At 36.6% G+C, this 24,505-nt stretch overlaps 2 protein-coding genes across 9 annotated transcripts in view; one reads left to right on the top strand and one right to left on the bottom strand.

Moving 5' to 3' along the window:
- The window catches only part of NDC80 (NDC80 kinetochore complex component), a 48,903-nt gene extending 42,849 nt beyond the window's left edge, over window positions 1-6,054 (bottom strand). For all 3 annotated transcript variants that reach the window (XM_038543704.1, XM_038543705.1, XM_038543706.1), the window contains exons 1-2: window positions 5,899-6,054; window positions 4,434-4,543 (exon numbers count right to left, since the gene is read on the bottom strand). In XM_038543704.1, coding sequence (XP_038399632.1) covers window positions 4,434-4,534 — 101 coding nt within the window. In that variant the 5' untranslated portion in view covers window positions 4,535-4,543; window positions 5,899-6,054. The remainder of the gene's footprint in view (window positions 1-4,433; window positions 4,544-5,898) is intronic.
- The window catches only part of METTL4 (methyltransferase like 4), a 57,655-nt gene continuing 39,074 nt past the window's right edge, over window positions 5,925-24,505 (top strand). For 2 of the 6 annotated variants that reach the window (XR_005362601.1, XM_038543707.1), the window contains exons 1-5: window positions 5,928-6,156; window positions 7,559-8,386; window positions 10,267-10,329; window positions 20,868-21,237; window positions 23,362-23,431. Coding sequence is in view for 5 of the 6 variants with exons in the window: in XM_038543707.1 (XP_038399635.1) it covers window positions 7,991-8,386; window positions 10,267-10,329; window positions 20,868-21,237; window positions 23,362-23,431 (899 nt within the window). In the remaining variant the exon portion in view is untranslated. The other 4 variants (XM_038543710.1, XM_038543711.1, XM_038543708.1 and 1 more) reach the window with 4 other exon arrangements.

Genomic DNA, 24,505 nt, shown 5'->3' with positions numbered 1-24,505 from the left:
AATTTACCCCAAAGACTGTAGTGAGAGATGAAGAGGGACACTATATCATATTTAAAGGATTTATTCAACAAGAGGACTTAACAATCCTCAATATATATGCCCCGAATGTGGGAGCTGCCAAATATATAAATCAATTATTAACCAAAGTGAAGAAATATTTAGATAATAATACACTTATACTTGGTGACTTCAATCTGGCTCTTTCTATACTCAATAGGTCTTCTAAGCACAACATCTCCAAAGAAACGAGAGCTTTAAATGATACACTGGACCAGATGGATTTCACAGATATCTACAGAACTTTACACCCACACTCAACTGAATACACTTCTTCTCAAGTGCACATGGAACTTTCTCCAGAATAGACCACATATTGGGTCACAAATCGGGTCTGAACCGATACCAAAAGATTGGGATCGTCCCCTGCATATTCTCAGACCATAATGCCTTGAAATTAGAACTAAACCACAACAAGAAGTTTGGAAGGACCTCAAACACGTGGAGGTTAAGGACCATCCTGCTAAAAGATGAAAGGGTCAACCAGGAAATTAAGGAAGAATTAAAAACATTCATGGAAACTAATGAGAATGAAGATACAACCATCCAAAATCTTTGGGATGCAGCAAAAGCAGTCCTAAGGGGGAAATACATCGCAATATAAGCATCCATTCAAAAACTGGAAAGAACTCAAATACAGAAGCTAACCTTACACATAAAGGAGCTAGAGAAAAACAGCAAATAGATCCTACACCCAAGAGAAGAAGGGAGTTAATAAAGATTCGAGCAGAACTCAACGAAATCGAGACCAGAAGAACTGTGGAACAGATCAACAGAACCAGGAGTTGGTTCTTTGAAAGAATTAATAAGATAGATAAACCATTAGCCAGCCTTATTAAAAAGAAGAGAGAGAAGACTCAAATTAATAAAATCATGAATGAGAAAGGAGAGATCACTACCAACACCAAGGAAATACAAACGATTTTAAAAACATATTATGAACAGCTATACACCAATAAATTAGGCAATCTAGGAGAAATGGACGCATTCCTGGAAAGCCACGAACTACCAAAACTGGAACAGGAAGAAATAGAAAACCTTAACAGTCCAATAACCAGGGAGGAAATTGAAGCAGTCATCAAAAACCTCCCAAGACACAAGAGTCCAGGGCCAGATGGCTTCCCAGGGGAATTTTATCAAACATTTAAAGAAGAAACCATACCTATTCTCCTAAAGCTGTTTGGAAAGATAGAAAGAGATGGAGTACTTCCAAATTCGTTCTATGAAGCCAGCATCACCTTAATTCCAAAACCGGACAAAGACCCCACCAAAAAGGAGAATTACAGACCAATATCCCTGATGAACATGGATGCAAAAATTCTCAACAAGATACTGGCCAATAGGATCCAACAGTACATTAAGAAAATTATTCACCATGATCAAGTAGGATTTATCCCTGGGACACAAGGCTGGTTCAACACCCGTAAAACAATCAATGTGATTCATCATATCAGCAAGAGAAAAACCAAGAACCATATGATCCTCTCATTAGATGCAGAGAAAGCATTTGACAAAATACAGCATCCATTCCTGATCAAAACTCTTCAGAGTGTAGGGATAGAGGGAACATTCCTCGACATCTTAAAAGCCATATATGAAAAGCCCACAGCAAATATCATTCTCAATGGGGAAGCACTGGGAGCCTTTCCCCTAAGATCAGGAACAAGACAGGGATGTCCACTCTCACCACTGCTGTTCAACATAGTACTGGAAGTCCTAGCCTCAGCAATCAGACAACAAAAAGACATTAAAGGCATTCAAATTGGCAAAGAAGAAGTCAAACTCTCCCTCTTCGCCGATGACATGATATTCTACATAGAAAACCCAAAAGTCTCCACCCCAATATTGCTAGAACTCATACAGCAATTCGGTAGCGTGGCAGGATACAAAATCAATGCCCAGAAATCAATGGCATTTCTATACACTAACAATGAGACTGAAGAAAGAGAAATTAAGGAGTCAATCCCATTTACAATGGCACCCAAAAGCATAAGATACCTAGGAATAAACCTAACCAAAGATGTAAAGGATCTATACCCTCAAAACTATAGAACACTTCTGAAAGAAATTGAGGAAGACACAAAGAGATGGAAAAATATTCCATGCTCATGGATTGGCAGAATTAATATTGTGAAAATGTCAATGTGACCCAGGGCAATATACACGTTTAATGCAATCCCTATCAAAATACCATGGACTTTCTTCAGAGAGTTAGAACAAATTATTTTAAGATTTGTGTGGAATCAGAAAAGACCCCGAATAGCCAGGGGAATTTTAAAAAAGAAAACCATATCTGGGGGCATCACAATGCCAGATTTCACGTTGTACTACAAAGCTGTGGTCATCAAGACAGTGTGGTACTGGCACAAAAACAGACACATAGATCAGTGGAACAGAATAGAGAATCCAGAAGTGGACCCTAACTTTATGGTCAACTAATATTCAATAAAGGAGGAAAGACTATCCATTGGAAGAAAGACAGTCTCTTCAATAAATGGTGCTGGGAAAATTGGACATCCACATGCAGAAGAATGAAACCAGACCACTCTCTTTCACATACACAAAGATAAACTCAAAATGGATGAAAGATCTAAATGTGAGACAAGATTCCATCAAAATCCTAGAGAAAAACACAGGCAACACCCTTTTTGAACTCGGCCATAGTAACTTCTTGCAAGATACATCCACGAAGGCAAAAGAAACAAAAGCAAAATGAACTATTGGGACTTCATCAAGATAAGAAGCTTTTGCACAGCAAAGGATACAGTCAACAAAACTCAAAGACAACCTACAGAATGGGAGAAGATATTTGCAAATGACATATCAGATAAAGGGCTAGTTTCCAAGATCTTTAAAGAACTTATTAAACTCAACACCAAAGAAACAAACAATCCAATCATGAAATGGGCAAAAGACATGAACAGAAATCTCACAGAGGAAGACATAGACATGGCCAACATGCATATGAGAAAATGCTCTGCATCACTTGCCATCAGGGAAATACAAATCAAAACCACAATGAGATACCACCTCACACCAGTGAGAATGGGGAAAATTAACAAGGCAGGAAACAACAAATGTTGGAGAGGATGCGGAGAAAAGAGAACCCTCTTACGCTGTTGGTGGGAATGTGAACTGGTGCAGCCACTCTGGAAAACTGTGTGGAGGTTCCTCAAAGAGTTAAAAATAGATCTGCCCTACGACCCAGCAACTGCACTGCTGGGGATTTACCCCAAAGATACAGATGCAATGAAACGCCGGGACACCTGCACCCCGATGTTTATAGCAGCAATGGCCACGATAGCCAAACTGTGTAAGGAGCCTCGGTGTCCAACGAAAGATGAATGGATAAAGAAGATGTGGTTTATGTATACAATGGAATATTACTCAGCTATTAGAAATGACAAATACCCACCATTTGCTTCAACGTGGATGGAACTGGAGGGTATTATGCTGAGTGAAGTAAGTCAGTCGGAGAAGGACAAACATTATATGTTCTCATTCATTTGGGGAATATAAATAATAGTGAAAGGGAATATAAGGGAAGGGAGAAGAAATGTGTGGGAAATATCAGAAAGGGTGACAGAACGTAAAGACTGCTAACTCTGGGAAACGAACTAGGGGTGGTAGAAGGGGAGAAGGGCGGGGGGTGGGAGTGAATGGGTGACGGGCACTGGGGGTTATTCTGTATGTTAGTAAATTGAACACCAATAAAAAAAAATTAAAAAAAAAGTCTGGTAGAATTAAAAAAAAATTAAAAAAAATAAATTTCTAAAAGTAGCTGAGGCTTATACAACGTTAACCTAAGTAAGTACAGTTAGCAAGTAACTTGTACCTTGGTATAAGGATTGATAGAGCCCTCAGTGGCTTAAAAATAGCCTTTTCTTAATTAGAAGAAACGAACTTATAAAGAAATGCTATTTTATGATAGTATAATTATATACCATTTTCCAGTGAATACTGAGAAAAGTTTGTAGAAGTAGTTCTGTAGGCTATTTAAAACTGCAGCTTATCGTTGAGCGAATAACTAATAACTGATAATTTTGGCAATTGCATGTGCTTCAGTAAATTGAAAGTTTTACCAATGAGCCTGCTCAAATCAGCAGGGCTACAATAAAGGAAGAAAATAGGAAAATTAGTGCTGAAAAGGAATTAACAGCCCTTTTTAGAGGTTGCCTGGCAAACGATGCAGCTTTGGAGATTTAAGGATCATATGAGATAAAACACACCTAAAAACATGCCAATTTTCAGCCTTCATTGATCCAAATTAGGTAATACTGTGAAGGAACAAGATTCATCAGAACATCACTCATAATACATGTATTAACCATCTTTCAGATTTCTTTGTCCACAACAGTAAGTCATGAGGTACTTACGTTTGAGGGGTATGGAGGCCTTGTTTATTGAAATCCTGAGACCTTAAATCCTGCATGGAGAGGCGGCCAGCACCACCGGTGGAAACTGAACTGCGCTTCATGCTTACTACCTGTATTCGTGAATTCAGTGTTAAAAAATCTTTTCAGATATAGATGCCACATTAAGCACCAACTCTTAGCTTCATCCTCAAGCAGAAAGCAGCCAAGTCCCATTATTTCTTCAAGGTAACTTTTTCTTGGACCCTCTTGTTCATATAAGGTGAAGTCCTCATTTGCAAGGAATGTGTATTAATTACATTTAAAAATAATTCAACACGCGGGAATATTTACTCACTGTCTACCATGTACACTCGAGTGTGCAAGGCAATTGAAATGACACAATGATAAATAAGGTGTAATGCCTGCCTTCACATATCCATGGTAGTTAAAGCTCTGAGTCCTAACCCAGATCACATTACTGCTGTTAACTACCCGTTTTCATTGGGAAAGTCAGAGGTTACCGGACGAGAACTACCTCAAGATGTTTCCTTTACTCTGGGCTTAGAGAATACAGCTATTCTGTCTTCTTTTCCGAGTCCATCTCTCTCGCTCTGTCCTCCACCCGCTGCTTTCGATTTATATCCAATTGGCGCCGCTCTTACTTCAATCTCCCTCCCAACAAGGGCAAATTATCTGGTCCACAAAATGGTCCGGAGGCTGCTGCTTATTTTCCAGAAAATTAACATTTCATTTCCTTCCTATCTACTGAAACAGCTTTTGACCCTAGCTCATCTTTGACAGATCTTTTGACCCTATCTCATCTCTGTGGTATTTGACACCATACACCCAGATTTCTCAGGTCCTGTCCTGGTTTCCAGGGAAGTGGACATTTGTAGTTATCCTGTCATTTCTTTGGGCCCTCCTTTGTTTTTTTAAAAACCGATTACACACACACACACACACACACACACACACACACACACACAAATAAAATAAAAACCGATTACACTCTACCCTTGGTTCGACCACCTATTTCTTTCACTCCTTTATACATTTCTGCTATCCTTTCAACCCTTCCACTCACCCCTGTGTGCACTCCAAATCTCCACTTAAAATATGGCTTAAGACTTCCCTACACGCCCACTAGGATGTTACACTGCTGTCTCAAAGGCAACACCTCAGGCAGTTTTTCATTCTGTCCTTCCCCCCAAGCTCCCGGCAATTCTCCCCCTTTCCTCCCTCCATTCTCTGCTCTCCACCAGTGTGCCCTTCGGTCCTCTCCTCCCTTGCAAGTCTCCGTCAGTAGGAACTTCTTAAACTCCGGGAAACTGGTGCCTCGCACAGACTCGGCCCGGAGCCCTCCTCACAAGAGTAGACACTAAAACGTTTGTCCCTCAGAGCCTCTGAATCTAAGTTGTTAGCGCCATCGCTTTCTCCCTTCAGAACAGTTCTGCCGGCACAAAATTAGCCCAAAGTCATTAATTACCTTTCTTCCAGTTTCGTGATACAATCCAAGGGCCGAATCCGTAATCCGCGCAACTATTTGCGAGGCAGGACGACAGCCGCCAAAACACCCAACTCCTCCCCGCACCCGCCGGCGCAGTTCGAATTTGAAATCTCCGCTGGCGCCTACGTCATCACGTACGTCGGGCGCGTGCGCAACTCTTCACACGCCGCTCTCGGTCGCAGGAATTCTGCGTACTACTGGCGTCCCGCTGGCTCACTCAGCACCCCGGCGACTCTGGTGAGTGCAAGCGTCCTCTCCAAAGTCCAGTCCGATTTGAAAGTTAGCGCTGAGGCCGCGGGAGCTGTCTGCCTCTGATTAGCGGACAGAGCGCTCCTAATCGCCCTGGAAATGATTTTTCCGTACAGCAACATGGCCGCGCCCTTGTCTCGTAGCAAAAAAGAGAAATTTCTTTCTTTTACCGTCAAAGTGGAGTCTCACATGACCGCTGGTTAGAGGGGTGCTGCTTTCACGATGCAAGGCGGAGGCGTCGTGCAGTTTTTCTAACAAGGGAAGCGGTGAGGTAGGAGATGAGGACTGCTGCGCGTGGGCGGAGCCGCCTTCGAGGTTCCAGCTGGTGTAGGTGCGGCTCGGGCGTCCTGGTCCCCCGCGGTGGCCGGCGAGTGCAGCCGCGAGGAACCCGAGGGAGTAGGGGTGGGGTTGGATGTGAAGGGGAGAGGTAGGGGCCGGAGAGCTTAAGCACAGTAGTTTACTTTGCCTAAACAGGACTAACCTGCTTCCCTGAGTCTGAACTCAAGACAAGTACTGCCCAATACCTGGAGGGAATGAAAAGCTTTGAGCCAAGGTCCTGGTACTTGATTCTTGAAGCAGTTTTGCGGTTAACTAGAATAGTAATTTTGGGCACGTCGCGTTTTCAGTTTCAGTCTTCTGGACTAAATTTCTAGCTCTCACTAGCTATTACATCAGCTCCTCACTGCAGGTGGTGACTCTGAGGGGGAGGACCAAATACCACGATTACCATCACTAATAGCATTTGTTTGAAAAGTTGCTGTGTGTTGGGCACTGCACAGCACTTCACGTAGAGTATCTCATTTAATTCTCTAAACCGCCTTCTGAGATGTCATAAAAAATAAAAAAGATGGATTTGAGACTCAGATTAAATAACTAATATAACTAGTTATATTGCTAATACTACATGGAGCTAGAAGTTTGGATCTAAAGGCGACTATTACTAATCGTGCTATTAACCACTTAATGTATATCTTTTTCTGTCCCACTCTTAAGTTCTCCATTACACTAGATTTAATAGGCCATATCCAGAACTTTACCTTTTTTTTTTTTTTTTTGTTAAAAAATAAGTTTTGAAAAACATAATTGCTGGAGGAGGACTGCTCAGAACCAATAACCTTGCAATTTTGCTAGGGTTTGGTATTTCTGAAATCTGTTAAAATTGCATTGTGCTCTGTCTAGACCAGTCTTCGATTTTATGGTTTTTGCTGTCCCATTGGTAGCAGTGGTTACTGGGCATATTAATGAGCTGACTTATTATGGTAAATGTGCTTTGAAAAAAACAAGGATTGATCTGCTAACAACTTTTCTTGAAATTCTGTGGCTTCTCTAGGTTTATCTCATTAAAAAGGGTGAATTCACATAGATAATGTAGTATTCTTTGCTTTGACAGGACACTCACCTTTAAGAATTGAATGACTTCCTGACTTGGATGTGGACCTAGTGGCTAGATTCAAATATGAAACAGGAGGTTGTGTGGAGGGCTCAGGAAAATAGGAGGATTCAACTGAGATTCCAGAAACAAGATCATATTTTAATGCTCTTTTGCTCAAGTGGCTGAAAATTTTGAATTATCAACCCTGAAATTAAAAGTTTATATTAAAACATTATGTTTCCTTAACGTATCATGAATGTCAAATTCTTTTGTGTGTATGTGTTAAGTTTATATATTTGCACATGAAATCTACCTGTGCATATGAAGTATATTTTTATTGATATGTTGGACGTTTAAGAAGTTAATCTGAAAAGTTGGGTTTTACATCTAAACCCTCATTTCCAGAGATTTTTGTTTTTGCTTTTTGCTTTTCTATTTTAAAAGAAGAGAATGTCTGTGGTGCACCAGCTGTCACCAGGATGGTTACTAGATCATCTTTCTTTCATTAACAACATAAACTATCAACTTCACCAACATCATGAGCCTTGTTGTGGTAAAAATGAGCCTACTTCATCTGTTCACTTTGATTCTCTTCAAATGGATTCTTTGACCTCTTTTGGAACCTCTGCTACATTTAATGCTTTTGACTCTGCCACTCAGCCAGATAATGATGACAGAGGAAAATGTGAAATCTCTATACAGAAATACGTTTTTCGATCTGAGCTATTTAATGTCACCAAACCTTACATAATTTCAGCTGTTCACAATGAATGCCAACAGAGGAATGAAAAGGAATATCCAGTGGATGGTGTTAAAGAAGAAAACTGCCTTTCTATTATTGGGAAGGTAGACAGCTTTAATATGTTTTTATTTTTCTACAGAACATGTAAAAGAAATTTATCATTCCAATATCTTAAATATAATTTATAAAGTCTAAAAACAGCAAAGTGTAGAAAGTTTTTAGTTCTATCCAGTGTAATTTTTAATTCTTTACTAATGTTCTATCATTCTTAGGCCACATTTGCATATTTCAAAAGTAAGCAAAGTTTGTTTAAAAGTGAACGCTCTGTAAATTAAAACTGAACAACAATAGCAAAAAGCCCTTTATGCTTAGTCATTTGTATTAATTGTTTTTGCAGCTGTTTTTGTTCAACAACTGCTGCTTTGTCTGCAAAATCCTAAAACAGTATTTGGATTTTGGGAGATTTTTAGAGACCTGTCCTTTGGGGATAAACTCATAATGGAGTTTGCAAGAAGGGGATGATATTTCATAAAGTTTTATTAATAAAAGTAGAAAGCTGCTATAGAAAATTGTATGTGTTCTTAAAGTATACATATTTGTATATTCACCGGTGCAGTCTTTTGGTGATGTTTCAAGAATGCCATACGAAATCAAATTAATTATGCTTTAATACTTTGTGTGTTTCTGAAGAGTTCAGAGGTGATTATACAAAGTCTGTTTTGGATACATTATATTAAGATTTTCTTTGATAGAGATAGGAATAACTTTTATTACTCACCCATACGTGTTTGAGATCTTTCTGTGTGCTGTTGTACATGAAGGGATGAAACAAGATAAACGCAGTATCTTATAATTGATAGCCATGAAGAAAGATACTAAATAAGAAAGCATGTTGAGAATTAGAATAAGGGAAGTAATAGAGATAATTTAATACATTGTTCTAGTTTCCTGAAGTAGAACTTTTAATATGTTTGTAATTTCTTTATTCCGTCTTTTTTTTGTCTTGGCAGATATTTATTGAGCCTTTACTGTCAGGCATAGGAAAGAAAACATATAGTTTGAGATTTCAGCAAAATAGTATATAGATTATCATAACTACTACTAGTTCAGACAAATAAGCATTTACAGTTTGCTAAGTATGGGCATCTTTTAATGTTTACACTGTTACGTTGGTTAAATTTGTCATTTTAATATAGAAAAATATAGGTGAGCATATGTAATGAATCATCTTGACAAAACTCACCTTATTTCTGACATGCTAAAGCAAATTATACAACTAGCTTATTCTTCAGTTCATTTATTTATTCAGCTAGCAAGCATTTATTGTTAGCCTACTAGGAGTATGCAACCATATAGACATTAGTGTTTCAGCAATAAGAATTATGAAGTCTCTGCTCTATTTTGCACTGTCTTAAATGTTCTTTTCTATGAAGTTGTTAGATACAGAACCGTGTTAGTATACCTGATTTGCACCTAGCTTTCAGATCAATCATAAAGAGCTATTGAAAATGCACTGGATTTTTTTTTTTTTGAATGATAGTATATGAATAGTTCCTCTCCTCAAAAATGAAGAGGTTGAGAATTATATCATATATAACTGTTAGATGATACTGGTAATTTTATACAGTGTCACAGTTTTCTGGTGTTCTATGGATGTCCCTGCTACATTTTATCATTGTTACTAGTTCTTATTAATAGCTTAGGTGACTTTATATTACTCAGTAAGCCTGTAGTAGTAGTAGTAGCAGTAGTAGTAGTAATAATAATGATGATGATGATGATAATAAATAGTAGTTTTTTATTTGGGAAAGCTTATTTCCTTTGTCCATACACTTTTCACTGATTTCGACCTTAGCAGTCAATTAACCTCTTAAAGACTGAGATACTATGGAAAATATGATAAAAAAGAGATACTAATACATTTCAAAATATCAATATTGTGCTAGACGGTAACATAATTTTCTCCCTGTAATTTACTCTTTAGAAGCGTAAAAGATGTGTTGTTTTCAATCAAGGTGAATTGGATGCAATGGAATACCATACAAAGGTAAGGTGTAAAATGTTCATTGATGACCTTGGAAGATTAATGTGTAGTATAAATGAACCATATAAATAAGGATGTTCTTAAAAATTAAGCAGTTATTTTGATCTGAGTTAGAATTTAATAATGGATTGATTTATTATTTTTATAGTAATAATTCAAACCAGTTTTTATTAAAATTTTATATTCTATTAGTTTTACTATTTAACATTAGTAAACTTGTACTATATTGGTTAGGTTTAGAAATTTGTTAAGTTTTAAAGTCTGTCATCCATAGGTAAAACAACTTAAAATAATTGCAGTAGAAAACATGAACAAGGTGAGGGATGTATTTTTAAAATGTGGCGATAAAGAGGAACTAGTAGTTAAATGAGAAGAAGCAGAGGGTACCCAAGTATTTTAAGCTTTAACTCTCTAAGGAAACTTTTTGATCAAAATGGGAAGATTGGGGTTGGAATTTGTCTTAGGAGGGATGATAGTAAATACAGTCTTGAATATGTTGAGTTAATTTGATGGTAGGATGTAAGATTTTTTTCTCTCTTTTTGTTGGAAAATATACATAACAAAATTTGCCGGTTTTCCATTTTTAGGTGTATAATTCAGTGACATTAAGTATATTCACAATATTGTGCCATAATCACCATGCATCCATCTCCAGATAGAATCTACACTGTTTAAATAACTGCATTTTCCTATTTTCACAGCTCCCAGACCTCTATTCTACCTTCTATATTTTGAGTTTGCCTATTATAGGTATATAAATGGAATCATATATTTATTGTTTTGTGTCTGATTTATTTCATTTAGCATAATGTCTTCAAGTTTCATTCCTGTATCAGAATTTTATTCCTTTTTTATGACTGAGTAGTATTTCATTGTATGACTGCACCTTCATTTTGTTTATCCATTTATTTGTTTATGGACATTTGGGTTCTTTCTACCTTTTGGCTCTTGTGAATAATGCTGCTATGAATATTTGGTATATAAGTATCTATTTTAGTTCTGCTTTCAGTTCTTTCCAGAATATAACCAGATGTGAATTGCTGGATCATGTTTGTATTGAACTTTTTAAGGAACTGCCAAGTTGTTTTCCATAGCAGTTGCACCATTTTACATTCCTACCAGCAATGCACAAGGGGACCAGTCTCTGCACACTCTAATACTTAAAATTTTCTGTTTGCCTTTTTAAAAATAAAAGCCATCCTAATAGGTGTGGAGTGGTATCTCATTGTGGTTTTCATTAATATGTTGGATTTTACACATATTGAAGATACCTGAATACACAAATGCTAAGTCTTTCAATAACAAAAGTCTGCTTTAGTTTGTTAATTTTGGAAATATTTCTATTGCCTAGAAATGTCACTTGCAAGATTAAACTGCAGAACTTTGCAAAAATCAAGGATCTGATATGAGAAAGCTGAACAATTTTAAGATGTTAAATGAAATTAGAGAATAGAATTTCTTGAATTTATGGAATGTTTGATGGTATGAGGACTGTTAATAGACAAGATATGTAGATAATCGTAAGGAACATATATTAAGGAAAAGACTATAGTAGAACTTGTCTTATTATTACTGAATCTATCTGTGCCCCTCCTTTTCTTCCTATCTAATTCATTTATACACTTATTCACTCACTTATTAAGTACATTAATTCACTTTACTTACAAATATTCATTAAATGCCAGCAACCAGACAGTGTTAGCTCTGGGACTTCAGTAGAAGTTGAGATATAGTGCCTCTGTTGCAGCATTTACTTTCTTGAGAGACACAGACAATAAAACTAAACTATATATCATAAAAAGCAGTATCATAGGACAATTTTAGTATACTGTGAGGGTAAATAGAGTGGGCATCCAACTTAGAGTTGAGGATACGGTGTCAAGGAAAGCTTAATGGAGGCACTGATTTCGTATAAGTTGAGTCTTTGCAGTAGGCATTAGTCATATGAAGGTGATGATGAAGAGAGGGCTTTGAGAAGAATAGCATTTTGTAGCATTTAGAAGCAAAATGGAAAAAGCTTGTTTAAGGAACTGAAAAAGACTCAGGATGGCTGGACTGTGGAATGTGGAGAGAATGGTTAGAGATGAAACTGGGGAAATAAGTCACATTATGTGAGGATTTCCAAGTCTACCTTAAGACATTTAGACTTAAAGGTGTTGGGAAGCTGTTGAAAGCAGATGACAGGATCAGATTTGTATTTTATTTAATTTATTTAATATTAACTTTATTTTTAGATAGATAATGCATTCATTTGGTGAATGAATGTACAGAGTATATAGTAAAGTCTTTCTCTAATCCCCATCCCTCAGTCACTGCTTCCTCCTCCCAGTGTATTTGTCCAGTGGTAGTGTTCATATATGAAAGACAGTATGGACATATATTCCCCTGCTCCTTTTTTATTTAGATGGTAGCATACTTGATACAATTTTGCCCCTTGTTTTTTTCCCTTCAGGTAAAAACATACTTTACAAATTGTTTTATGTTTCGTTGTTGTTCAACTTTTATTAGTCTTTATTGACATTTAGGTATATTATACACATGCTGCTTTCTATATATGTGTGTGTATCTACAGAATGCATTTCAAGCAATTAAGTTGCTAGTTTCAGAGGTTTTAACCTTTTGATAGATATTGTCAGATTGCTACTGGAGAGGTTTTATCATCTTATTAGCAAACCAGAAATGTGTAATTTTTAAAAAAGATTTATTTATTTATTCATGAGAGACACAGACATAGGCAGAGGAAGAAGCAGGCTCCTTGAAGGAGCCCAATGTGGGACTCAATCTCGAATCCCGGGATCACGATGTGAGCCAAAGGCAAGTCGCCCAACCTCTGAGCCACTGAGGCGTCCCTAAAAATGTGTAATTTTTCCTATTTTCCCACATCCTTACCATCACAGTGTATGTGATGTGTTGTTTTTGATCTTTGCCAATCTGATAGGTAAAAAATTATATTTCAGTATGATTTTAGTTTGCATTCTCTTATTAGGAGTGTAGTTAAGTATTTTTACATATATTTAAAAACCATTTGTATTTTTTTTAATGTGAACTATTTGTTTCTTTTGCATATTAAAAAAATTGTGTCCTTAATTACTAGGTGCTCTTTATATGTTAGGGAAAGTAGTTCTTTTTGATATACATTACAAATATATTTTTACCAGTTTGTCATTTTAATTTTGATTGTCTTTTAGCACATACACAGTTATATTTTTATTTAATTTATTCTTTTTTTTTTCTTTTAGAAGTTCTAGATATTTTAGTCCTAATTAAAATGGAATTTCTTCTTCAAAGCTTTAAAAGAATTTTCCCACGGAGGAAAAAAATAAAGAATTTTCCCATGTTTTCTTCTAGAATACTTATGATTTCTTTTTTTTTTTTTAATTTTTTATTTATTTATGATAGTCACAGAGAGAGAAAGAGAGAGAGGCAGAGAGAGAAGCAGGCTCCATGCACTGGGAGCCCGATGTGGGATTCGATCCCGGGTCTCCAGGATTGCGCCCTGGGCCAAAGGCAGGCGCCAAACCGCTGCGCCACCCAGGGATCCCCTAGAATACTTGTGATTTCATTTCACATTTATATCTTTGATTCATTTAGATATGAAGTGTAATTGCACGTACACATGTGTTTATTTCTGGACATTATACTTATTTAATTTGTCTATTTTCCAGTTTCTTTTCAGGTTATATAACATGAGTATGTTTTAATATTTGGTATGCTCACCTCTCCCCCCATCCTTACTGCTCTTTTACAGAGTTATTCTGTTTTGTTTATTTTCCCATATGAATTTTAGGATCAATTTAATTCTAAATATTTTTTTTTTAATTTTTATTTATTTATGATAGTCACAGAGAGAGAGAGAGGCGCAGAGACACAGGCAGAGGGAGAAGCAGGCTCCATGCACCGGGAGCCCGATGTGGGATTTGATCCCGGGTCTCCAGGATTGCGCCCTGGGCCAAAGGCAGGCGCCAAACCGCTGCGCCACCCAGGGATCCCCCAGGATCAATTTAATTCTAGTTAGAAAAATAAGCAATTGGACTTTTTATGGCATCAAGTTAAATTTATAAATTAAATTAGGGCCTACTGACTTCTTTAAGATGTTGGTAACACGAATATATCTTTCCATTTACTTCAGTTTCTGTTAACATTATATAAGATTTTCTTTATAAAAGTCTTGCCAATTTACTAAGTTGCTGTATTTTTTTTTCTCTTAATTTCATGGGTTTTCCAGGTCATACTTATAACTTCTGAAAACAGTAATACTTTTACTTACAGCTTTCCATTTATTGTATTTTTAATTTATTTCTTGTTTGTAATTGTATAGGCTGGAAAATATAATACAGTATAGTTTTTAAAGATTTTATATATTTATTTGAGAGAGAGAGAAAAGATTTTATTGATTGAAAGAGTGAGAGAGTGTGAGAAAGAGAGCACAGTTGGAGGAAGGCCAGAGGGAGAGGAAGAGAGAGAAGCAGAAGCAGGCTTCCTGCTCAGCGGGAGCCCCTGACGTGGGGCTCAATCTCAGGACTCTGGGACTATGACCTGAGTTAAGGGGAGACACTTAACCGACTGAGCCACCCAAGTGCCCCTCTATCTGTTATTTATTGTTATTATCAAACATGGTTATTGAATTTTATGAAATGTTTTTTTAAGCATCTGTAGAGATTGAATAGCTGATTTTTCTACTAGTATTTCTCTTTGATTTTTTCTTCATGTGTAACCATCCTTGTGTTTGTAGTATATGTTCCAGATGACCAGCTGTCAGTACTTCTCCTCACACAGAGACACATGTTGAATTGTCTCCTGTTAGCCTGGTGAATCATAAAGTTTCTCCATCTGAATATTGGAAACAGGCACCAATCTTGGCCCTGTGTGAACTCCTGGCACTGTTTCTTCTATCTTTTGGGTGGTTCTTTTTCTGGCCTTGGATAATTCCCTTATACACCTAAGCATATTAGTACTTAGGGGAATTTCTCTAGTGCTACTGTCTATAGATCTTCATAGTTCTCTCTCTCTCTGTGGCTCTTTCCTCTCTGGTACTCTATCCTGTGGCTTCTTGTCTTGACCTCCCTATATTTTCTGCCTTGTCTACTCAGCTCTGGATTTCTCCTAGCTTTTGTCCAGAGCCGTCTTTCTTGTGGCCTGGAAACTTCCCAGGCCGTTAGCTGGGGCAGTCATAGGGCTTACCTATGATTACTTTCATTGTTTTATTTCCTGATGTCCTGTCTTGAAAGCCGTTGTTCCTGAGACTCCATCTTGGTTGAAAGTAGAAAATTTCGGCTGCTTTGAACATTTTTTCTTTATCATTGATTTTTAGCAGTTTGATTATGATGTTTCTTACTGCAGTTTTCCACTCCTCCTTTGTTAAGATTGAATCTGTGAATTAATAGTCTTCAGCAAATTTGGAAATTTTTGGTCATTACTTCCTCAGATATTTTCTGTCTTTTTCATATTGAACATTTTTATTGTGTTGTTTTCAAGTGCACTAATCTTTTCATCAATACCTGCTTTTAATACAACCTAGTCTATATTTCATTTTTGCATTGAACAAGCATACCTTGTTTTATTGTGCTTTGCTTTATTGCACTTTGCAGATATCATACGTTTTAAAAAATGGGTTTTGTGGCAACCCTGCATCAAGCAAGTCAGTCAGTGCCATTTTTCCCAACAGCATTTGCTCATTTTGTGACTGTCACATTTAGATAATTCTTGGAGTATTTTAAATTTTTTCATTATAACATTTGTTATGGGGATCTGTGATGAGTGATCTTAGGTAATTGTTTGGGGGCACCACAAATATAAGATGGCAAACTTAATAAGTGTTGTGTGATCTTACATCTCCACCAACCAGCTGTTCCCGTCTCTCTCCCTCTTCTTAGGTCCCTGTTGCCTGATACACAACAGTCTTGAAATTAGGTTAATTAATAACCCTGCAATTGCCTTCCAAGTGTTCAAGTGAAAGGAAGAGTTGCTGGTTTCATACTTAATTTTTTTTTTTTTTTGAGACAGAGTGCGGGGTGGCAGGGGAGGGCAGGCTCTATGCCCAGTGTAGAGTCCGACACAGGGCTCAATCTCATGACCCTGAGATCATGATCTGAGCTAAAATCAAGAGTCAGATGCTTAACCGACTGAACCACCCAGGCACTCCAAGATGTCTCATGCTTTAAATCAAAAGCTGGAAATAATTAAGTTCAGTGAAGAAGGCCTGTCAAAACCTGAGATATGCTGAAAATTAGGCCTCTTTCACCAAACTGTTAGCCAAATTGTGAATGCAAAGCAAAAGTTCTTGAAGAAAGTTTAAAGTCTTAACCCAGTGAATATATGAATGATAAGAAAGTGAAATCAGCCTTCTTGCTGAGATGGAGAAAGTTTTAATGGTTTGGATAGAAGATCAAACCATACACACGCAATATTCCCTTAAGTCAAAGCCTAATCCAGAGCAAGGACCTAACTCTCTTCAAATCTATGAAGGTTGAGAAGAGGTGTGAGGAATTTGTTGAAGAAAAGTTTGAAGCGAGCAGAGGTTGGTTCATGAGGTTTAAGAAGGTGTCTTCACCTGCAAAGTGCGAGGTGAAGCAGCAAGTTATCCAGATGATGTAACTAAGATCATTATTGAAGGCTACACTAAACCACAGATTTCCAATGTAGATGTAATAGCCTTCTATTGGAAGAAGATGCCAGCTAAGCCTTTCACAGATAAGAGAATGCCTGACTTCAAAGTTTCAAAGAACAGGTTGACTCATTAAGGGCTAATGAAGCTGGTAACTTTAAGTTGAAGTCAATGCTCATTTACCATTCTGAAAATTCCAGGGCCCTGAAGAATTATGCTAAATTGGGGCACCTGAGTGGTTGAGTTGGTTAAGCTTCTGACACTTGATTTTGTCTTGGGGTGCTGGGGTCAAGCCCTGTGTCAGGCTCTGTACTTAGTGGGAAGTTGGCTTGAGGATTTTCTCCCTCTCTGCCTCTCTCCCTGCTCATGGGCACACATGCTCTCTCCTTTCAAATCTTAAAAAAAAAGAATTATGGTATATTTGCTATGTGTTTGCTCTATAAGTGGAGCTACAAAACCTGCATGACAGCATATCTGTTTATATGGCTTACTGAATTTTTTTTTTTTTAAGATTTTTGAGAAAGAGTGACAGAGAAAGTGCATTCAGCAGGAGAAGATTTTGGGAGAGAGTGTGTGACAGAGCTGAGCAGGGAGCCCAGTGTGGGACTTGATCCCAGAATCCTGGGATCATGACCTGTGCTGAGGGCAGATGCTTACCTGACTGAGCCACCCAGGTGCCTCACTTACTGAATCTTTTAAACCTACTGTTAAGGTATACTGGGCAGCCCAGGTGGCTCAGTGGTTTAGCGCCGCCATCAGCCCAGGGCGTGATCCTGGAGACCTGGGATCGAGTCCCATGTCAGGCTCCCTGCATGGAGCCTGCTTCTCCCTCTGCGTGTGTCTCTGCGTGTGTCTCTGCCTCTCTTCCTCTGTGTTTCTCATGAGTAAATAAATAAAATCTTAAAAAAAAAAGACCTGCTCAGAAAAAAAGATTCCTTTCAAAGTAGTACTTATTAATAATGCACCTGTTGACCCAAGAGCTCTAATGGAGATACACAATTAGATGTATGTTGTTTTCATGCCTGCAAATATGAAATCCACTTGGTAGCTCATGGATCAAGGAGTAATTTCAACTCAATCTTTTTTTTTTTTTTTTCAACTCAATCTTATTATTGAAATACATTTCATAGGGCTATAGCTTCCACAGGCAGTGATTCCTCTGATGGATCTGGGCACAAAGTCAATGGAAAAAGAGTCACTTTTCTGAAAAAGAGTCACTATTCTAGGTGCCATTAAGAATATTTGTGATTAAAAAAAAAAAAAAGAATATTTGTGATTCATGGGTGAGGTCAAAATATCAACATTACCAGGAACGTGGAAGAAGTTGATTCCAGCTCTAATGAGTGGCCTTGAGGGGCTCTAGACTTCAGTGGAGGAAGTCACTGCAGATGTGGTGGGAATAGCACGAGAGCTAGAATTAGAGGTAGAGCCTAAAGATGTGACCAAATTGCTGCAATCTCATGATAAAGCTTTAACAAGATGAGAGGTTGTTTCTGATAGATGAACAAAGAAATGGTTCCTTCAGGTGGAATCTACTGCTGGTGAAGATGCTGTGAATATTGCTGAAATGGTAACAGAGGACTTAGAATATTCCATAAACTTGGTTGCTAAAGCAGCAACAGGGTTTGAGAGGATTGACTCCAGTTTGGAAAGAAGTTCTGTGAGTAAAATGCTATCAAATAGTGTTCACGCTACAGCGAAATCATTTATGAAAGGAAAAGTCAATTGATGTGGAAAACTTTGTTGTTGTCTTATTTTAAGAAATTGCCTTGGCTACCTCAACCTTCAGCAACCACCACCTAATGAGTCAAGAGCTATTAACACAGAGACCAGACCCTCCTCTGGCAGTAAGAATATGACTTGCTGAAAGATTAATAGTCTGTATTTTTTAGCAATAAAATATTTTAAAATTAAGGTATATACATTGTTTTTAGAGATGTAATACTATTGAATCCTTAATGGAATAGTGTAAATATAACTTTTATATGCATTAGGAAACCAAAAAATTCATTCGGCTCACTTTATTGCAATAGTCACCTTATTGTGGCCTGGAACTAAATCACCAAAGTCTCCCATATGGTACCAGGAATTTTAATTTTTAACGACCTTCAGATAATTCCAATCAGGTGATTTAGAAATAGTCCAAATACCGTATTTTGAGAAAGACTACACCAAAGGGACAGAAATGTAATGATCATAGAAGAGAGTATATAATCTGATTTATAAAATGCAGATGAGTCATTTGCAGCCGTTGCTTCAAATGGTTGCCTTTATTGCAATAACTTGGCTTTATTCTGGTGGTCTGGAACGCAATCCACAATTATTCTGTGGTATGTACTTTTTTCTCCAGAAGTTCAACTATTATTTATTTTTTTAGTAATTTTTGTGTCTCTTAACATACTCAGATTTTGGTTTACATTTTTGAATGTATGAATATGGTTATGATAAATACCATATTATCCTTTTCTACTTTTGTTCCTAATCACTTAAATGGGCTACAAGTCCAACCTTTTCTACTATTTGTATCATCCGTGTTATTCTTGCATGCTTCTATTGAATGATTATTCTTCCGTAATGTGTTGTATCTTCTCTACATACCTGATAATTTTATTTTTTGTAAGTCCTTTCAATTTTAGCTTTTTGGGTACTAGATATTTTCATATTCCTATACATATTCTTGAACTTTGTTCTTTGACAAAGTTACTTTGAAACTGGTTGATGCTTTTGTGACTTTCTTTTAAAGTTTTGTAGCTTGTTTTAAGGTGTTTTAGTTAGGACTAGAGCAATCTTTAGAGCTATTTTTTCCCCCACTCATGAGGCAATACCCTTTTAAGTAGTCCACTTGATGCCTTGTAAATTAGGAGATTTTCCATTCTGGCTGGTTGGGAGCCTTGTGGATTGTTCCTCTGATCATTTCACATCTTTTTCTTTCCCAGAACTTGGGTAGACTTGAGTGGACTCTTCTGCAGCTTTTAAGAATTGTGTTGCTCTGTCCTCTTTGATACCCTGCCTTGCAAACTCTAGCTGCTTTGACCTTTCCAGACTTGCAGCAGCATCTTCTCAACTCAGAAAGACTGTTGGACTCTGAATGGGTCTCCTTTGCTGTGCTGCTGCCTGGAAACTTTCTCAAGGCTGTAAGCGGGAGCAATTATTTGTTTCTCCTTTTTTGGGACCACTGTTGTTCACTTGATGGATGTTGACATCCATCCAAGGTCTGAAAGCCTTTAAAAAATAATTTTATACTTTTTAAAAATATAATTTCAGATGAAAAGTTAAATCTGATCTCTGCTACTACATCTTGCCTTGAAGTGGAACTTAAGTTTTAATTTTATAATTAACTGTAATTGTAGTTTTACAAAACTTTGTTTATAGCTCACTTAATACTTTTTTTTAATAATTTAAGCAATATAAATTCAAAGGTAAGTTGATCTTAAAATTAGATCACTAGAAAAATTTAATATTAAATGTGATTTCAACTTAATTTGCTTTATAGATTAGGAATTCTATTTTTTTTTTAATTTATTTATGATAGACAGAGAGAGAGAGAGAGAGAGAGAGAGGCAGAGACACAGGAGGAGGGAGAAGCAGGCTCCATGCCGGGAGCCCGACGCGGGACTCGATCCCGGGACTCCAGGATCACACCCTGGGCCAAAGGCAGGCGCTAAACTGCTGAGCTACCCAGGCTGCCCCGTTTATTTAATTTTAAATGAATTTATGAGGTTTGTTTTATTCCACATTTAAGAAACAGCAATTAAAAGGTATACTCATATATTCTTACCATTATATTTTATTATAAAATTATTTTAGTATAAGCTTTATAATATTGATTTCAATCCATAAGTTCACATATTCAAGGCATAGTAGGAATTTCATTTTTTAGAGAAAGTGTTTTAATATAAATGACCTTTTAATGTATTTTAACAAATTTTTCTTACAGATCAGGGGACTGATTTTGGATGGCTCTTCAGAGTTAATCCAAGAAGGTTTCAAAAGTGGCTTTCTTCATCCACTTTCTGAAAAATGGGACAAGTGTAGTGAGCCTGTTACCTTACCACTTGATACCTGCAATTTGTCAGAATTATGTGCAATGGCGAAGCATTTGCCTTCTTTGAACGAAACGGAACTTCAGGCATTACAATTGATGGAAGAAGATATATCTGTTACAGAACAGGATTTATTTTCACGGGTTGTTGAAAACAACTCTAGCTTTACAAAAATGATTACTTTAATGGGGCAGAAATACCTGGTGCCACCCAAAAGCAGTTTTCTTTTGTCTGACATTTCTTGTATGCATCCACTTCTAAACTGTAAGTAATTATTATGTTATTAGAAAAATGTAATTTTTTTGTGGCCTCAAAAGTCAAGATCTAGTCTGAATGCTGGATGTGGATCAACATTATGAGGGTAGCATAAACAATTTTCTCTGTGTGACTTTTTCTTTTAAAATGCTGACTTTTGATTTAAAAACATTTAAAATTTTTTTAAAAAGGTACTTAAGAACAAAGGGTCAAAAAATAATTAGTTCCCATAGAAACAAATATATTTGCTGCTCTGTACTTAGGAATTCAGGATACGATTGGGTTTGGCTAAACAATTTTTTGAAAAATATTTATTTATTCATTCATGAGAGACACACAGAGAAGCAGAGACACAGGCAGAGGGAGAAGCAGGCTCCATGGGAGGGAACCCGATGTGGGACTCTATCTTGTATCCTGGGATCACGCCCTGGGCCAAAGACAGATGCTCAACTGCTGAGCCACCCAGGTATCCCTGGCCAAACAGTTTTATTTAACTTTTCCTTATGGCAAAGTAGATTCACTTCAGATACGAATATTAACACCCTTGCCTTTTAGGTTACATTTTAAGCTAGTGTTCAAGTTTATTGTCTAAAATTTCTTGAAATATTTTCCTATATAATGTTAACAAAATGTAAAGGTTGAAGTCCATCATCATACACACCTGGATATGAATTTAGATTCTAAAGCTAATGTTAGTCTTTCATTTCACAAAACTGAAGTTCAGTTTCCTAGTTTATAAATGGTTATCATAATAATCTATTTCTGAAGGTCATTTTAAGGAATACATGGATTAATCTGCATCAATTGTTTATCTCAGTGATTTATATGTATTTAATAGGTATTTCTAAGAGATGCAGTAGGAAAGAACTGTACTGATCAATTTAATATGCTATTGCTATTTGTATATTTAATATAAAAATTCTAAGTTATTAAATGACATAGTTCATTAAGGAAAATCTTTTAATTGCTGTCAATGCATGTTATACTTGAGTAATTATTCATGTCACGGTGTCATAAATTCTTCAGGGTAAGTGACAGGATAATAAAGGGAAAATTATGTTTGAACGTTTTCTGCTCTTTTTGATTTTTGTCACCATAATAGTTTAAAAACCATTACATTCTCATTGCAATTTGCACTGTTTTGATTACTTGTGAAATTGTACATTTACCAAAATATACCTATGTTTATAAAAGCAGAAGATACAGCTCTTCCTTTCCAGGCAATGAGTGTGAGTGGAATGATGGAACTAGCAAGTTTCCATTTGGCAAACATTATAGTGATTAGATCTCAAAACAGTAGTTGAAAAGATGAGACACAGGATATTTGCACAGTTTTAGAGTATCTAACAAGATATTTATTAATTACAAAGTGAAAACTAGAGAAACCTGGTAGACAACACTTTAACCAAATGATTAAAGGTAGTATCACAATAACGAGACATTTTGACACGTGTTTTTGATTACTTTGGTAATATTCTTGCCAAACATTAATAATATAAATTTAATTACAAGGAAATACCAAATCCAAATTAAGAGACTTTCTATTAAATAACTGGCCAATAGCCTTCAAACTGTCGAGATCATACATGACAAGGAAAGACTGAGGAACTTTCCCAGTTTGGAAGAGGATGAGGAGACATGGCAACCAGATGCAGTGTGGGATCCTGGTTTGGATCCTGGGCCAGGAAAAAAGATGTGTAGACAACTGAGGAGGTTATATTATGGTCTTCGTATCAGTTTTAACAAAATTATTTCAAAATGAACTTTAAAAAAAGCTAAAGAAATGAACCCCCTCCCTCACCAAAAATAACACCTCACTTAGGCTTAAAAAGACCATATTAATATGGCTATCAAGACATAAAGGGCATTTACAAATGATTGCTATCCAGCTAAGTGAACTGTAGTTATTTTCAGGTGGTCTTTGCAAAAATAGCAATAGGTGAACTGATGTTAAAATCCTAGGGGTACTAAATTATAAAGGAAATCTTAATATTTTTAGATTAAATTATTTGAATAAATTTTGTAAGTCCTTTTGTTGCATTCCATTATATTCGTGTCTGTTGTAAATCCACTTTAGTTTTTAAAGTAATCACCTACAGAAGATATTTTCTGAAGTTGTTTGCTTGTTTTCAGGTAGGAAAACATATGATGTAATTGTGATAGATCCACCATGGCAGAACAAATCAGTTAAAAGAAGTAATAGGTAAGTGTAAATTAATTGTCTATTAGATATGCCCCCCCCCTTTTTTTTAAAGTAGGCTTCATGTCCAGCATGGACTCCAACATGGGGCCTGAACTCAGGACCCTGAGATCAAGACCTGAGCTGAGATCTAAGTCGGATGCTTAACTGACTTAGCCACCCAGGCATCCCATGCTTTTTCTTTTTCTTTCTTTTTCTTTTTCTTTTTCTTTCTTTTTCTTTTCTTCTTTTTCTTCTTTTTCTTTTTCTTTCTTTTCTTTTCTTTTTTTTTTTTAAAGATTTTATTCATTTATTTGAGAAAGAGAGACAAAACAGCACAAGCAAGGGGAAGAGGCAAAGAGAGAGGGAGAAGCAGACTTCCTGCTAAGCTGGGAGCCTGATGTGGTGTCCTGAGATCATGACCTGAATCAAAGGCAGATGCTTAACTGATTAAGCCAACCAGGCACCCCCACCTCATGCTTTCTCAAAGCTATTGTCCATTGTAGATTCTGGTTACATTTGCTAAAAATATTACTTTGAGATGTAGGTTGTCTGAACTACTAAAATATTTTCTCTTCAATTTTTAATTCCCCTAATTAGATAATTCTCTTGCACTAGAACTGTGTATAGGTACAAGAATGTCAAAAGTAATATACTTATTAATGACTGAGGTTACTGACTGAACCAGTTCAGGGATATTTATATAACACCAAAGAGCAACATTTTTGCCTCCTTTGATAACAGATTTTAAAGTTTAGAAATATTTGCCAAAATATGGGCATACTTTGTTTTGTTGTGCTTCGCTTTATTGTGCTTTGCAGATATTGTCTTTTAAAATATAAAGTTTGTGGCAACCCTACATCGAGCACATCTGTTGGCACCATTTTTCTGACAACATTTGTTCACTTTGTTTCACATTTTGCAATATTTCATTACATTTGTTTTGGTGATCTGTGAACAGAGATGATAACTCCCTGAAAGCTCAGATGATGGTTAGCATTTTTTGGTAATGAAGTATGCGTGTTGTTTTCTTAGATATAATGCTATTGCATACTTAGTTTACTGTTAACAGTATGGTGTAAACATAACTGTTATATG

The sequence above is a fragment of the Canis lupus genome, chromosome 7 (assembly GCF_011100685.1).
Source record: "Canis lupus familiaris isolate Mischka breed German Shepherd chromosome 7, alternate assembly UU_Cfam_GSD_1.0, whole genome shotgun sequence".
In the NCBI taxonomy this organism is placed as follows: domain Eukaryota; kingdom Metazoa; phylum Chordata; class Mammalia; order Carnivora; family Canidae; genus Canis; species Canis lupus.
Note: the sequence above shows the minus strand (reverse complement) of the source record. Positions and strands in the feature narration are given on the sequence as shown.